The sequence below is a fragment of the Pimephales promelas genome, chromosome 3 (assembly GCF_988280905.1).
Source record: "Pimephales promelas chromosome 3, fPimPro1.hap1.1, whole genome shotgun sequence".
Lineage (NCBI taxonomy): Eukaryota > Metazoa > Chordata > Actinopteri > Cypriniformes > Leuciscidae > Pimephales > Pimephales promelas.
This window is the reverse complement of record NC_142771.1, coordinates 8,590,325-8,605,738: the sequence shown is the minus strand read 5'-3', so window position 1 is coordinate 8,605,738 and position 15,414 is coordinate 8,590,325. Positions and strand designations below refer to the sequence as shown.

The following is a 15,414-nucleotide window of genomic DNA, read 5'->3' as shown; positions in this document are numbered from 1 at the left end:
ATTAAAAATGTGTTTTCTCTCTAATTATTTCTATCCATCTTGTATTTGAATGTGAAACTTATATTTATGCAGATTTATAATGGAAAATAATTCCAGCAATTAAGAAAAATAAAGAGCCAAATATAACTTCTTATTTTTTGCGCGTTTTTGAGGTGAAACGTCACGAGATTCACCAGAAACACCTGAAATATACAGTTATTACAGTTGTATATCGTATCTCAACTGGAAATATGAATAAACACGAACTATGTCTTTGCGCGTCACATAACACGTCTATATTTTTGCATTATGACATTATTTTCATGACAAAATCTCTCGAAACTATTTGTGTCACGCATTTGTTGTATTTGTTGTAAATTTATGCATAAAAGTACTTTTATTTTTAAAGGTCATGAAAATAATCTCACAAAGCGAAACATCATAATAGTCCTAAAAACGGCTTACTTTTTTTTTTTTTTTTAAATCCCAAAATATTTTTTTCTGTCTGATTCTGACCTGGACATGTTTGCTGTGGCTCCTCAAACCCCTGAAGGTCCTGTGTTGGTGTGTGTGTGAGTGTTGTCCCTCCTCGCCTCACTTCACCTGTTCTAGATACAAGACGCTCATGAATATGCAAACAGTCTCTGCTCGTTCATCATAACGGATTTACATATCAAATAACACAATTAAAACAAGTTTATCTGTGAACAAACAAACATAGGAGTGCGTGTCCATCCCGATTCCCCAGAAACACACACACACACTCTAGCTGAAGCAGCAGAAGAGTGAGCAGGTCGACGGCTCGGGACAGTGGAAGTTTCCGGAGGTCGGCGTGTCGGTGCATTCGGCGATGAACCGGTGCAGTTCAGACGCCTGCGGCACCTCTTGTGTTTGTTGCTGGAACACACACACACACACAGCCGATTTTAAACATTTCAGACAGGCGTTTTTAAAGGGGTCCTAATCTGCTTTTCCACTGTAGTTAGTGTGTAACGTTGCTGTTCGAGCACAGAAAGCTTACAAAGCTCATAGTCACTCCAAAAAAAGGGATGTTTTCTTTAAGGGGCTGGTATAATGCCCCTTTAACAAGGTTAACCCTCTGGGGTTGTTCGTTTCAGAGTCACACTCGGGGTGTTTGGGTCCAAATGGACCCAAAGGGCGGGATTCATATTTAAAAACAAAAACAAAAAAAAAACATGATTTTTCATCAATATTTCAATATTTGATATTATTGATCAATATTTTTTTCTTTTCTTTTTTGGTGTTTTGAGAAAATTTTTAAAATAAAAAAAATTATAATTAGTATTAATGCAATAATTATGACAAAATTTCCCCCCACTGAACATAATAGAAAAAATATTAAAAAATATATTTTTTTAAAGCTGTATTTCATTTTAGAGTCAAGCCTAGGCCTCATAAAAGCAATTTTTGAAATGAGATGGATGCCATCTGGTGGACAAACTGAGCATTTTAAAAATGCAAAACACATGTATAATCTGAATTTTTGGTGTGTTTGTGTATAAAAGTGTGTTTGTGTGTGTGTGCGTGTCTAGATGTGTCTGTTTTGCTCTCTTGATGTTTTGTAGATTCACCCCTTCGATGTTGTGTGCTTTTTTTCAAGATCGTGACTGACTTGTAGATTGTACGCACAAAAAAGCTCAGTATTTTCACATTTTTGCCAATTTCCCATTCATTTTACATGCGGGTCCATTTGGATCCGAACACCTCAAGTGTGACTATTTTTTTTACAACCACTTAGACTATTCAAATCCTGTCCCCAATTTTTTGGGGTGTTCAAATACCAAATACCAACAAACTTACCAAATTTCGACCATTCCGGGGAAGCTGTGATTTAAAAAAAAAAAATTATTTAAATTATTCGGGTCCATTTGGGCCGAACAACCCCAGAGGGTTAAAATAAGTCTCTGTTGTCCCCAGAGTGTGTATGTGAGGTTTTAGCTCAAAATACCCCACAGATATATTTTTATATAATGTTTAAAATTGTCACTTTTTGAGGGTGAGCAAAAACGCAAACTATTTTTACTAAATGCAAATGAGCTTCTGCTCTCAGCGCAGAGGGCGGAGCTTCAATGGCTGTTAGCAGCTCTGATTACCTCACTCAGACACACTGATATGTCAGAAACTGTTCTGCCTTTTATGTTCAAACCGGAGTCAGACCAAGATGGAGAGACTCAAGAAGAAGTGACACATGTAGACGTTTCTGAACGGTTAGTTGATGAATTTACAGCAGCTTCTAGTGATTAGCATATTCTGTCATGATAATTGTTCCAGGGGGCGGGGTTTATGTTAATTTTAGGGGTAGTGATGTCACTAGTTCTCACCAGCCGTTTGTTGTAATCTTTAAAAAACAGCAAATATCTTCCTTTGCTTTGAACGTTGAGTGTTGTAACTTTGCAGATGTTGTTTATGCTCATTACACGCTAACTAAAGATAGAAAAGTGAAATCATAATCAACCACCCTTTTAAGTATGTCATTTTTATTGAGATAGAGTTTCAGTAATCGTGTAAGTGTGGTTTGTGTTGACTCACGGTGATGGTGTCGTAGGCTCCGGTGATGAGCGCGATGAAGAGCGACAGCACCATGTAGATGAAGAGCGAGATGAAGGTGTAGAGGTACACCTGACTGAAGACCCACACCAGCGCCCCGCTCTGCTCCATGTCCGAGAAGGTGGCGAACATGTCGTCTCCGTTGATGAGGGAAAACAGGCACTCGGACACCGTGGAGAGAGAGCGGAACTGGTGGAGAGACACAGAGGACATGTTCAATGCTTGACGACAATCAACGGGATTCAGAAAACTGTGGATGTGTTAGTGTGGTGATTTACAAGATATTGACCAACAATTGATTCAACTCCTCTTGATAAACAATAAATGTTGTGCTGTTATTTCCATCAATTTTCACTCAAGATCTGGTGTTGTGAACTCTGTAAAGTCTCCTCAGCACATCCCAAACACTCTGACTGGACTTCATGCTAGTTTCAGTCCGAAGCAGTTATTATTAAGCCACATTGTTTCTTCATCCGTCCCTCGTGGCTCAATTTGCCCCCAATAGGAATGAATGTAATGTGAGAAATGTTTCAGTACACTAAAAAAAACTAAAAATGCTCTTTTTAGAAGAGAAAAAGAAACTTTACCAAAAAATGTGTTTATAATGTCCATGTGTATCTGAATGCAAACTTAATGAACAGACTTTAGGACCAAAACGCGGAAGTGAGTTAGCATTTTAGCACTCCCGGCTCCCTCGCTCTAAAGTCTATGGGATTTTTGAATGGGTTTTTGCTAAATCGTCTGTGGTGATCAGAGCCTCTGAATATTTTCACGTTTTGATCTATGACATAAAACACACAGTTATAACCTGCTTGTGTTTTTTAAACTTTATTGTGTCTGATTGTGTTTTTTAAAATCTTTATTTAGACTTCAAAATGTATACATTTTGGATTAACTTGTAAATATTATCTTGCTAGACAAAACGTGTAAGGGTCACAACTCTTTGTTAAACACAGATCTTATTTTTTGCGATTTTCCAAAAGTCTATGGGGCAAATGCATTGCTTTTCGACCGAGGGAACCCATGCGCCGCTAGCTTCCGGGTTGTCCTACAAAGTGACGTCATCACTTCGGCACTCTATAGAGCTAGTCTAGTGGCAAGAGTCATGAAATCTCATGTTATATTACTATTTGTCCACAAGAGGTCGACAAAGATATAAAATATTTTGAGCTGAATTAAAAGGGTAATGCATGAAATTGAGAATCGTTTTGAATTTAAGTAGAAATAATGTGAGGAATGTGTCGAAATTACTATTTATTTATTATTTATTGATCAAATCTAGTATTTTAATGATAAATAAAATAAAAAAAATATAAAAAATTGCATTAAAAATAGAAAAAAATTGTCAAAATAAGCTTTCACAACAAAAAAATATTAATAAGTGAACCTGCGGCGTGCGCTTTAGACCATGAGGTTAGATCTGTAGATATGGCCGCATGTGTGAAAATGATTATTCCTGCTCCTCACAACCTTGCCATTGTCATCCTGGAATATGAGCATGATGTGTGTCCTACATGGTTGTGTATGATATGAAAAGCTACACACTCCTTCAGTTAGGGTATAAGAACTGTTGCCAAACACATAACATGCTAGAAACATAATAATCACTGCAATAATGATCCAATCACAGACTCTTCAGCATTTGCCTATTTAATCCGAACAGTGATGTTTGTTTTACTGAAGTGTGACGTACTTTGGCGTGGTAAGGTCCCAGGACGATCCAGCCGCAGAAGCAGTAGCCCATGTAGATGGCGGCGGCGCAGCAGCAGAAGCGGATCACGCTGGGGAACGCGGCCCGCAGAGTCACGATCAGGATCTGAACACACACATCAGAGGACTCACTCGCTCAGTCTCACGGTTTTCACTTGCTTATATTTAACAGAAAATATGGCAGAAAAAGGAAAGAAAGAGGTAATGTGAAACTCACAAAGGCTTTCTAAAATAATTCTGGGTCATATTTCAAGACAAAATCAAGAGAAATGATTACTAGCATAAAGACAATAAAGAAAAGACCGTTTTATGGCCAATTAAAGAGTCTAATTGATTAAAAAAATAGAAAGAAATTAAGAAAGAAAGAGGAAACGTGAAGCTCACAAAGCCTGTCAAAAAATGTCAGGGTCACCAAAAGCAAACGCAAATATAATTTAATAATTTAAAATTAATTATTATTTTCACTAGCATAAAGAAAAGCCTATTTTTATAACTATTTTATGGCCCAAGATTTTGTACATTGATAATTAAATGAAGTACATTTCCCCCAATATATTTTTTATATTCCCAAAAATATTTTTTATTTCAAATTTGTACAGTAAAATCACTATGTATTTTTGTCTTACTGAATTTAGTTCATGCCGATCTGAATAAAAGTTTTAATATTGCAGGAAAATACTGTATTAGTAGGAAGTAGGAAGAATATCATCGAGAATAAAGAGAACTAAAAATAACCATTGAGTCCGATTCAAATAATGAGAATGAGACATTTTTTGTCTTGATTTTGGGGTGAAATGTGACTTTTACAGAGAAATATTGCCAAAGTCCCTTTAAGACGAGTCATTTCACTCGGCGGCCATCTTTGAAATGTGAAAAGTGCACCTCCTGTCTCTCTGAATGGGGAAACATCAAATTCTCCAAAACTGTTCATAGCCCAAAAATTCATATTTGAAATCACCAAAGAAACCTGACAACAAATGTCTCATCAATTTTGTGAGACATTATTCTGGCTGGATTTGAAACTTGGCTGTTTCTATAGCAACCAAAGCTTCTAACCGCAGCTGCAGTGATGCGATGACTTTACCAATTGCTGATTGGCTCTTATTTAGAAGGCGGGACTTATTCCGCCATATTGATTTTCCCCATTCAAAACAATACAAGTGATGCGTCTTTTATTCTGTACTATCTGGTATTGCTCAATGGGACATTGAACAGGAATGCAGCGTAACTCACGTTGTACTTCTGGAAGAAGCTGAAGTATCGTAACACCCCGACCCAAACCATCAGGGTGGAGGTTCCCATCAGAATACTGCAGACGTCATACGACGACAGGTTCTGCGACACAAACACGAGCAGCAGTCAGACCAGAGCGCTCTGAACACTGCGGTACCTCTCAGGAGAGCGCGCGACCTTGGTCTCGATGGCGATCTTGATGAAGGAGGCGATGATGGTGAGCACGTCGCTGATGATGAGCAGGAGGTACCAGCCGTTGATGAACTCCAGCCGGTCGGCCCAACACACCGGACGGCCCAGAGACTGACGGAAATAACACACAAACTCCTGCCGGCGCAGGGGAGCCGCGTTAGGAAAACACACAAAAAAAACTTTTGCTGATAATTTACTCACCCCCATGTCATCCAAGATGTCCATGTCTTTCTTTCTTCAGTCGAAAAGAAATTAAGGTTTTTGATGAAAACATTCCAGGATTTTTCTCCATATAATGGACTTCAATGGGAACCAAACAGTTCAAGGTCCAAATGAGAGTTTCAGTGCAAACTTGTTCAAAGGGCTTTAAACGACACCAGACGATGAATAAGGGTCTTATCAAGCGAAACAATCGATCATTTAAAAAATAAATACAAAAGTTTAAGTTTTATAACCACAAATGTTCGCCTTGCTCTATTCTGTGATGCGCGTTCGTGACTCTCCTGTTCAAACTCGTTCATCAAAATGAACAAATCTTTTTCCGAGTCATTTGGTTTGTTCAACAAGCATTTGTGTTATAAAATTTTTGTATTCATTTCTAAAAATGAGTGATCGTTTCACTTGATAAGACCCTTATTCATCGTCTGGAATCGTTTAAAGCCCTTTGAACAGTTTGTAGTTTGCACTGAAACTCTCATTTGGACCTTGAACCGTTTGGTTCCCATTGAAGTCCATTATATGGAGAAAATCCTGGAATGTTTTCATCAAAAACCTTAATTTCTTTTCGACTGAAGAAAGAAAGACATGGACATCTTGGATGACATGGGGGTGAGTAAATTATCAGCAAAAGTTTTTTTGAAAAGTGAACTAATCCTTTAACTGCATTTACACAGCAAGTCTTCATGCACAGATCTGATCTTTTGACCATATCGGACTGTGTTTACACTCACTTTAGACAGGACTAGTGTCTGACAGGAGTAACCATACCCTCATCTTACGATCTGATACATATTATAATACTGAACTCACAATACCATACTATTGTGATATTCCAAGACAAATGATAAAGGTTAACAAAAAATGAGCTGTTGATTTAAAATGCTAAATTTGGTGTTACATTAGTGTGTGTAAATGAATCGTCTTGGACAACAGAGACACCAGTATAACAATATTCATGATCCTCAAGCTGAAAATACTGAATTATTTTGCACTCTTTCACTGAATAGATATGTGTAAAATAATATAGGACACTTTTTACTGGTAACATCAGATATTTGGGATTATTAGGACATTATTATACATTATATTCAACATTATATGCAGTGGTTTAATGTAGTACTGACACTAAAACTCATTTTGGGTGAATTATACACAATGTTATCACTATCCACTATACATATTGTTGAATTATTGTATTGTGATATAATGTGACATGATATATTGTTACATTCCTGATATCTGATAGATCTGTTTACATTCATTTCCACCCAAAAATGATTTTCTGTCATTGTTTTACTGTGCACATGCAAGACCAGAACTTAGTTTTAAAGGTCCGTGCTTAAATTATTTAATAATTCATGTCAAATGGTCATGATCATTTCCCAGCATTGACAGGATCTCATGACTCATGAATCTGACGATCTCGTGCGGATTCTCGTGTTTACACGTGTGCATTAATGGGGTATCTGTGTACGGAGGCGTATTGCATTCACTTGAAGAAAAAAAATCTACTCTGTTTTTCTGAATTAACGAGTTAATTTTTCATGAGAAAAAAAATTTGCTCTGTTTTTCTGAATTAATGAGTTAATTTTTCATGAGAAAAAAAATTTGCTCTGTTTTTCTGAATTAATGAGTTAATTTTTCATGAGAAAAAAAAATTTGCTCTGTTTTTCTGAATTAATGAGTTAATTTTTCATGAGAAAATTTATATTTGCTATTTTTGTGAATTAACTCATTAATTCAGAAAAACAGCGCAAAAAATGTTTTCTCATGAAAAATTAACTCATTAATTCAGAAAAACAGAGCAAAAAAAATTTTTCTCATGAAAAATTAACTCGTTAATTCAGAAAAACAGAGCAAATTTTTTTTCTCATGAAAAATTAACTCATTAATTCAGAAAAACAGCGCAAAAAATGTTTTCTCATGAAAAATTAACTCATTAATTCAGAAAAACAGAGCAAAAAAAATTTTTCTCATGAAAAATTAACTCATTAATTCAGAAAAACAGAGCACATTTTTTTTCTCATGACAAATTAACTCGTTAATTCAGAAAAACAGAGCAAATTTTTTTTCTCATGAAAAATTAACTCATTAATTCAGAAAAACAGAGCAAAATTTTTTTTCTCATGAAAAATGAACTCATTAATTCAGAAAAACAGAGCAAATTTTTTTTCTCATGAAAAATTAACTCATTAATTCAGAAAAACAGCAAATTTTTTTCTCATGAAAAATTAACTCGTTAATTCAGAAAAACAGAGCAAATTTTTTTTCTCATGAAAAATTAACTCATTAATTCAGAAAAACAGAGCAAATTTTTTTTCTCATGAAAAATTAACTCGTTAATTCAGAAAAACAGAGCAAATTTTTTTTCTCATGAAAAATTAACTCATTAATTCAGAAAAACAGAGCAAATTTTTTTTCTCATGAAAAATTAACTCGTTAATTCAGAAAAACAGAGCAAATTTTTTTTCTCATGAAAAATTAACTCGTTAATTCAGAAAAACAGAGTAGATTTTTTTTCTTCAACTGAATGCAATACGCCTCCGTATCTGTGCCTCACGTGTTGCAGGATGATTCCTCTGAGGATGGAGCGGCCGCACAACACCAGAGACAGGCCGCACACCACCGCCACCAGCACATCGAACGCCACGCGCGCATAACTGTCCGCTGGACACAGAGACACACAGGTTCAGCAGGAGAAACACACACACACACACACTGAGAGCGCTTGAAGTCGGCTCACCGTGTCCCGACACGTTAGGGTCCCGGCACTCTTTAATGGACGCATCGTTGAGCAAACTGAGCTTCACTTTACCGCTGTGAGCCTTGTTATCAAACAGGATCTGAAACACACACACACACACACACAGAAAGCATCATGTGCTTAGAAAGGTTTTACATATTATATATTAATATTATAATATACATTTTGGGAATTTTTTTTTAAAAAGTCTCTTCTGCTCACAAAGATATTAAAAAATACAGTAAAAAATGTGAAATATTATTATTATTAAATAACCGTTTTCTGTGTGAATATATAGTATAGATAATATATATAGAGAGAGAGAGTTTCCAGCATCATTACTCCAGTCTTCTGTGTCACATGACCCTTCAGAAATCACTCTAATATGATGATCTGATGCTCAAGAAACATTTATGATCATTATCAATGTTGAAAACATGACACATTAATGTTCAAAAGTTTGGCATAAGATTGTAAAATGCATTAAATTGGTGTAAAGTGACAGTAAACACATTTGTAATGTTACAAAAGATATCTATTGTAAATAAATGATGTTCTTTTGAACTTGATATTAAAATAATCCTGAAAAAATGAAAAAAATGTCGAATGTTGACTGTATTTTTTATTAAATAAATGAACATAAGAGACTTCTTTAGAAAAACAAAGATAAGATACCAAACCTTTAAATGACTAGGGCTGTCAAACGATGAATCGCATCCAAAATAAAAGTTTGTGTTTACATAATATATGTGGGTGCACTGTGCATAATTATTTTGTATATATAAATACACACACATGCATGTATATTTAAGAAAAACAATATTATTTATTTATAAAATATAATGTAAATTATATATAAATCTATATACATGAAAATATTTCTTAAATATGTACAAGCATGTGTGTGTATTTATATATATAAATTTATTATACACAGTCCACCCACATATATTATGTAAACACAAACTTTTATTTTGGATGCGATTAATCGTTTGACAGCCCTAAAATAACATAATAAATCTTTGTGAGACATTATTAGCTGGTGTAGAAGTGTAATGTGTGCGTACGGTGATGGAGAAGGTGTAGCAGTCGGGAATCTCGTTGTTGATGATGGTCTGGATGTTTATGGCCTTCAGCTGGAACTGGACGGTCACATTAATCAGCCTGTGTGTGTGTGTGTGTGTGTGTGTGGAGACACAAGAGTTTAGAGAGGAACTTGAGCAAACATTTCACAAGAGTAACGGCTCTTACACACATCAGGGTTTGACAAATGTGTGTGTTTACTGTGCTATCGTTACTGTCCACAAAATTGAGCTAAACCTCCCTTTGGATACGTTAAAAACCACTGATAAAAAGGTAAACAGTGTTCTGTTTGTGCTGGTCTGTGATTATTATATTCCATATACTGTATAAACAATAGAAGCATTTAGTATGTTCTCATGTTTGTCTCACTTTTGGAAATTGAGGTTTAAGGTCTTGAAGTGGTTTTGCCGTGGAGCTGAAGGGTCTGGCGGTGGATCTACTCCGACACACTCTAAAAGCACAACAGAAACACACAGGATTAAAGAGACATTCAGACGGACCGCAGGATTGTGTTGCTCGGCAACAGGGGAAAACAGCAGATTCCGTGGAATTCGGAATGTTTAGAACTCCAGCTTGTTAGGAGACTTCTGCTCTGTTCTGAACACTTCATAGGGAGAAGGCAATCCCAGAATGCACTAAATTTGCTAAAGCTGGCATGAAACTGAAGTAGCAACCGACTTTACTACAGTATCGTGAGGTTTTTAAACATTTGATCCATCGGTTGTGGACTGGATTGTGAAAGCACTTATTTGAGAAGGAAATTGGTTAAGAAAATGACTTTTTAATAAAAATAAAAAATGAAGTGAGTTTGTGCTTAAAACAACAAAAAAATATCCTTAAGAAAAGTATTGGTGATAAAAAAGTACTATAATATTACAAAATAAAAAATAATAAATCAGAGCTGTGTATTTGTGTGTGAGTGTGATGATGTGATTTCCTGCGCACCCGTGACAACATGCGGGTCGATGTCAAACGTGTCGTTGACCGGGTCGATGCTGCCCTTCCTGTAGTAGTGCTGGCACAGGTAGAGGGCGCTGTCGTTCACACCCGCACCGCGGACATACGCGTACCTTCCCACTGACTTCTGCGGCAGAGACAGATACTGACAGACAGAAAGAGGTCAAAGGTTATATTCAGACAGATCTGACACACTGTAAACTAGTTCATCAGGTTTGCATGAACTGATGTTTTGACATGACACTCAGTGTTTCAACACTCATCTGATGTGCTAATGTTGCTAACTTCCTGTTTAGCTAACGGTCTCTGAAACTGAAGATTGATCAACAGCCTCCGCATCCACAGCAAACTCTTCAGTTACTTACAACAGTTTCATTCATTTAAGTCATTCACATATTTATTTAGATACAAAAACCTTGGGGTCTGGTTATCTTATCAAAAAATACTGTCCTATCCATCTATCTATCCATCTAAAATACTATCTATCCATCCATCCATCCATCCATTTATCTATCCATCCATCCATCCATCCATTTATCTATCTATCTATCCATCTATCTATCTATCTATCCATCCATCATCTATTTATCCATCCATTCATTTATCTATCTATCCATCCATCCAATCCATCCATCTATCTATCTATCTATCTATCTATCTATCTATCTATCTATCTATCTATCTATCTATCTATCTATCTATCTATCCATCCATCATCTATTTATCTATCCATCATCTATTTATCTATCCATCCATCATCTATCTATCCATCCATCATCTATCTATCCACCTATCTATCCATCCATCCATCCATCCATTTATCTATCTATCCACCTATCTATCCATCCATCCATCCATTTATCCATCCATCCATCATCCATCCATCCATCCATCCATCCATCCATCTATCTATCTATCTATCTATCTATCTATCTATCTATCTATCTATCTATCTATCCACCCATCCACCCATTTATCTATCCATCCATCATCTATTTATCCATCCATCCATCCATCCATTTATCTATCTATCCATCGATATATCCTTCCATTCATTTATCCATCCATCCATTTATCTATCCATCCATCCATCCATCCATCCATCCATCATCTATCTATCTATCTATCTATCTATCTATCTATCTATCTATCTATCTATCTATCTATCTATCTATCTATCTATCTATCTATCTATCTATCTATCATCTATTTATCTATCCATCCATCATCTATCCATCATCCATCCATCCATCCATCCATCTATCATCTATTTATCTATCCATCCATCATCTATTCATCATCCATCTTTATTGCACAGAGAAATGTTTAAGCATGTGCTGCTGTCAGTCTCAGCTGCTAAATGCAAGTGTGTCCCTAATGAAATTAGCTGACACACACACACACACACACACACACACACACACACACACACACACACACAGATGTGCATCTGTACCTGCTCTATGGTGTAGTTGATGTGATCGTGGACGCTCTTCTGCGTGTGGATGCACAGCGGCTCCTCAGACCCGTCCAGATAGTCTTTGAGGAACAGATGCTTGAAGGAGTCGGTGTTCTCCTCCTTAAACGCCACCACCATCTGATTACTGAGACCAAACAGCACCAGCTACAACACACACACACACGTTACAACAAATATCCACTGTAAGCACACTGACTGATGCTGCTGTTGTCAGTTTAGAAATTCTCCACTTTCTGCCCCAAAACATAATATTTAGGTATTTTTACCACAGTAAAACTTAAATTAATAAACTAAGGGGCCGTTTACAACACATTCTTTTTAAAACTGAAAAATGTATTTTGCATGCCATTTTGGGGGCCTGAAAATAAAAACTTTTGAAAATGGGAAAACAAATGCATGAAAAACGATACTGTATCTCTAAACAACAAAATCGTGAATTCGTGAAAACAGTGAATGCTGGAGCAGAAAGGGTTAAACAATAAAGATGCACCTGTACAGTGACTAAGATGATCTTCAGCAGCTGAAGGACCAGCTTGAAGGGTTTGCGGCCTTTCGCGTGGTATTTATCACAGGGGCTCATGAAGAAGTACTTCAGCTTCCTCCTCAGGGCCTCCTCCTCTTCCTCCGGCCCCCGAGGGCCCGTCACACACACGTCCAGGGAGGGGGCACTGCGGTGACACCCGCCGTTCAGGTCACCGGAGCCGTATCCCATCACCGGACTCAGCAGCCGGTCCTTCTCTGAGGAACACAACAAAACAACAACAGCACATGGGTAACCATATAAATATATATTTTTAATATTTCATATAAATATAATAATAGGGCTGTGCAACAATTAATCGGATCCAAAATAAAAGTTTGTGTTTACATAATATGTGTACTGTGTATAATTATTTTGTATTTATAAATACACACAAGACATGTATGTGTATATTTGAGAAATATTTGCATGTATATATATATATATATAATGATTTTTTTCTTAAGTGTGTACATGCCTGTTTATACATACAAAATAATTAAAACAGTACATACATATATTATGCAAACACAATTGTATTTTGGATGCGATTAATTTTTGCACAGCCCTAAAAATAATATGACTAATAATAATATAATTATTAAAATTGTCATTTGACGTTTCTTCTTAGTATTTTTGCTTCAACTCTAAATGAACCTGCTGCTAACACATGACATTAAGGCTCGATACATGTAGCCGGAAGCAATAATTTAACCTCAGAAACATAAATATTAAAACGACAGGCATATCTGTCATAAAAGTTATGTCATTTTATAGAGAGATGTAAACAAAAAAATAATGGCGAATAATAGTATATTTTCAAACCTGTGGCCCCTTCAGCTGAAGGTCTGATGTAAGCGCTCGTCATATTAAGATCATAGATGAGTAAAAACAGATATTGATAGATTAATCAGAATAATATGAGCGATGGGTTTCAGGAATAAAAACAGATGCGGATCAAGCGCATCGGCATCTCTGCGGAGTCTGAACATGAGCAGAACACAACCGATCACAACCACAACACAAACACCACCATCAGATGCTCTCACCATAAGCTGTCAAAATAAAAGTCCCAATGACCCAAGCAGGAAGCATATGTTTTCGACTGTTCTTGCATATAAAAATACAAGCAATTTAAAATGATCACTTTTTATTTTGCATTAACCCTAAATAACGAAAACATTCATGATTCAAAAGCAGTTTTTGTTGAAATATAACAACACTGCCAGCCGCACTGATGTGTAGCACAGAGGTGAGGACTTTGCTTTTCTCCCCCCGAAAAAACAAACAAACATGTAATATTATAATATTACTTATGGCGGCTCATATTCCACATATGGACGGATCCAAATATGTAGTTGTGAAAAAATTACATATTTATATATTCACTATAAAACTGACCGACTTGTTTGAGATACTGTTATGCTTCTAAATTATAATTATATGACCAACTCCAAACATTTCAGCATTTCAGTGAAAACTATCTAGAAAAAAAAAACTGATTTAAGAGCGTCTAAAATATATATATATTTATAAGTGTATATATATATAAGTGTTTGTCTCTTTGTTTTTCATTTTGCTTTTTATTTGTCTTTTATGGTATTGGTCCGGTGGGAATGTTAGCTTATGTGTAATAAGCATAGGTAATAAGCATGGTAATAAGGCACCTAAAGCACTTTGAAGATAAAAAAATAAATAGGAATCGCGAGCTAGCCAACACCCCAAACTCCCAACGCCCGCTTTTCACGCGCATTCCTACTGGGGAACGTCACATACTTAATATTAATGAGCTTAGCTTTTGTGCGCATGTCTCTTCGCTCCGACATTCATTCCGTAGGAACAGCGCTTACAGACGCAGGAAACACGCGCAGCGTTGGATTTTCTCGATTAAAGTGATTCATTTAAGGTATTCGGATTATATTAATGATCTTGTTTACCAAGATCATGCTGTAAAATCGTAAAACTGTTCGGAGTTAGAGCCGTTTGGTTACGCGACAGAAGTGCAGTGACCACGTGTTTACCACGAGGGTCAGTGAGGAAAAATGACTAATATAATATGATTAATTTATACTGAAAGCCTTTCTCTTTTCAGACTTTCTGTAGGTAATTTCTGACTTTATGCTAGTATTGCTTTTTATGAACTTTATAAAATCCTTTGGACTTGTATTGAATGATAATTGACATAAAATCAGCATAGTGACGTGATTAGAATGATTTAACCCTTTAAGCTCTGGTTTGTGCATACACTAGAGCCCTGCGCTGCTTTCTGTGCATTGTGGGGTGTAGGATGTGTGCGACAGCACTGCAGGGTCTCTGTCCTTTTCTCTCTGTCCTCATGAGAGCTGAGATGCTTCAGATCCTGCTACAGTTTCATTATAGAGCTTCAGTTCAGTGTTTCATGCATATAGATTTCATATCCTCACTGCATAATATTTCATGCATTTATTTCTGTTGACCTGCAGGATGGAGCAGAACAGATGGAGAGACAGAAACTGGTTTGGTGTCTCTGTAAGTGATGCTCGAGTCTCCAAACACTGAAGATCGACACCATAAGCAGAACTTCAACATGTGAATGAATCATTTCGATAAATATTTGTTCATGACTGACCCTGGAGAAAATCTGTGTACTTCAAAGAGACTAACCAACAAATAAAGTGCAATAACATACAGTATCTTGAGTCTTTTATTATTACAAGTATATCAGGGATGAGCAGCTTAGGTCCTGAAGCT

At 36.3% G+C, this 15,414-nt stretch overlaps 1 protein-coding gene and 1 long non-coding RNA gene across 2 annotated transcripts; one reads left to right on the top strand and one right to left on the bottom strand.

Annotated features, from left to right (window-relative positions):
- Positions 1 to 460: 460 nt before the first annotated feature.
- Positions 461 to 13,693, bottom strand: mcoln1b (mucolipin TRP cation channel 1b). The gene is made up of 13 exons (XM_039675197.2): positions 13,510 to 13,693; positions 12,655 to 12,902; positions 12,141 to 12,308; positions 10,673 to 10,829; positions 10,097 to 10,178; positions 9,712 to 9,808; positions 8,645 to 8,744; positions 8,462 to 8,568; positions 5,668 to 5,817; positions 5,491 to 5,592; positions 4,241 to 4,363; positions 2,530 to 2,736; positions 461 to 876 (listed from the first exon to the last, which is right to left on the bottom strand). Exons 1-13 carry the CDS (start codon positions 13,550 to 13,552, stop codon positions 745 to 747), a joined length of 1,716 nt encoding a protein of 571 aa, XP_039531131.2. The 5' UTR covers positions 13,553 to 13,693; the 3' UTR covers positions 461 to 744.
- Positions 13,694 to 14,485: 792 nt separating this feature from the next.
- On the top strand, positions 14,486 to 15,356 carry LOC148981959 (uncharacterized). Its single transcript, XR_016150648.1, has 2 exons — positions 14,486 to 14,590; positions 15,147 to 15,356. It is a non-coding gene; the product is annotated as an uncharacterized LOC148981959 (long non-coding RNA).
- Positions 15,357 to 15,414: the final 58 nt, after the last annotated feature.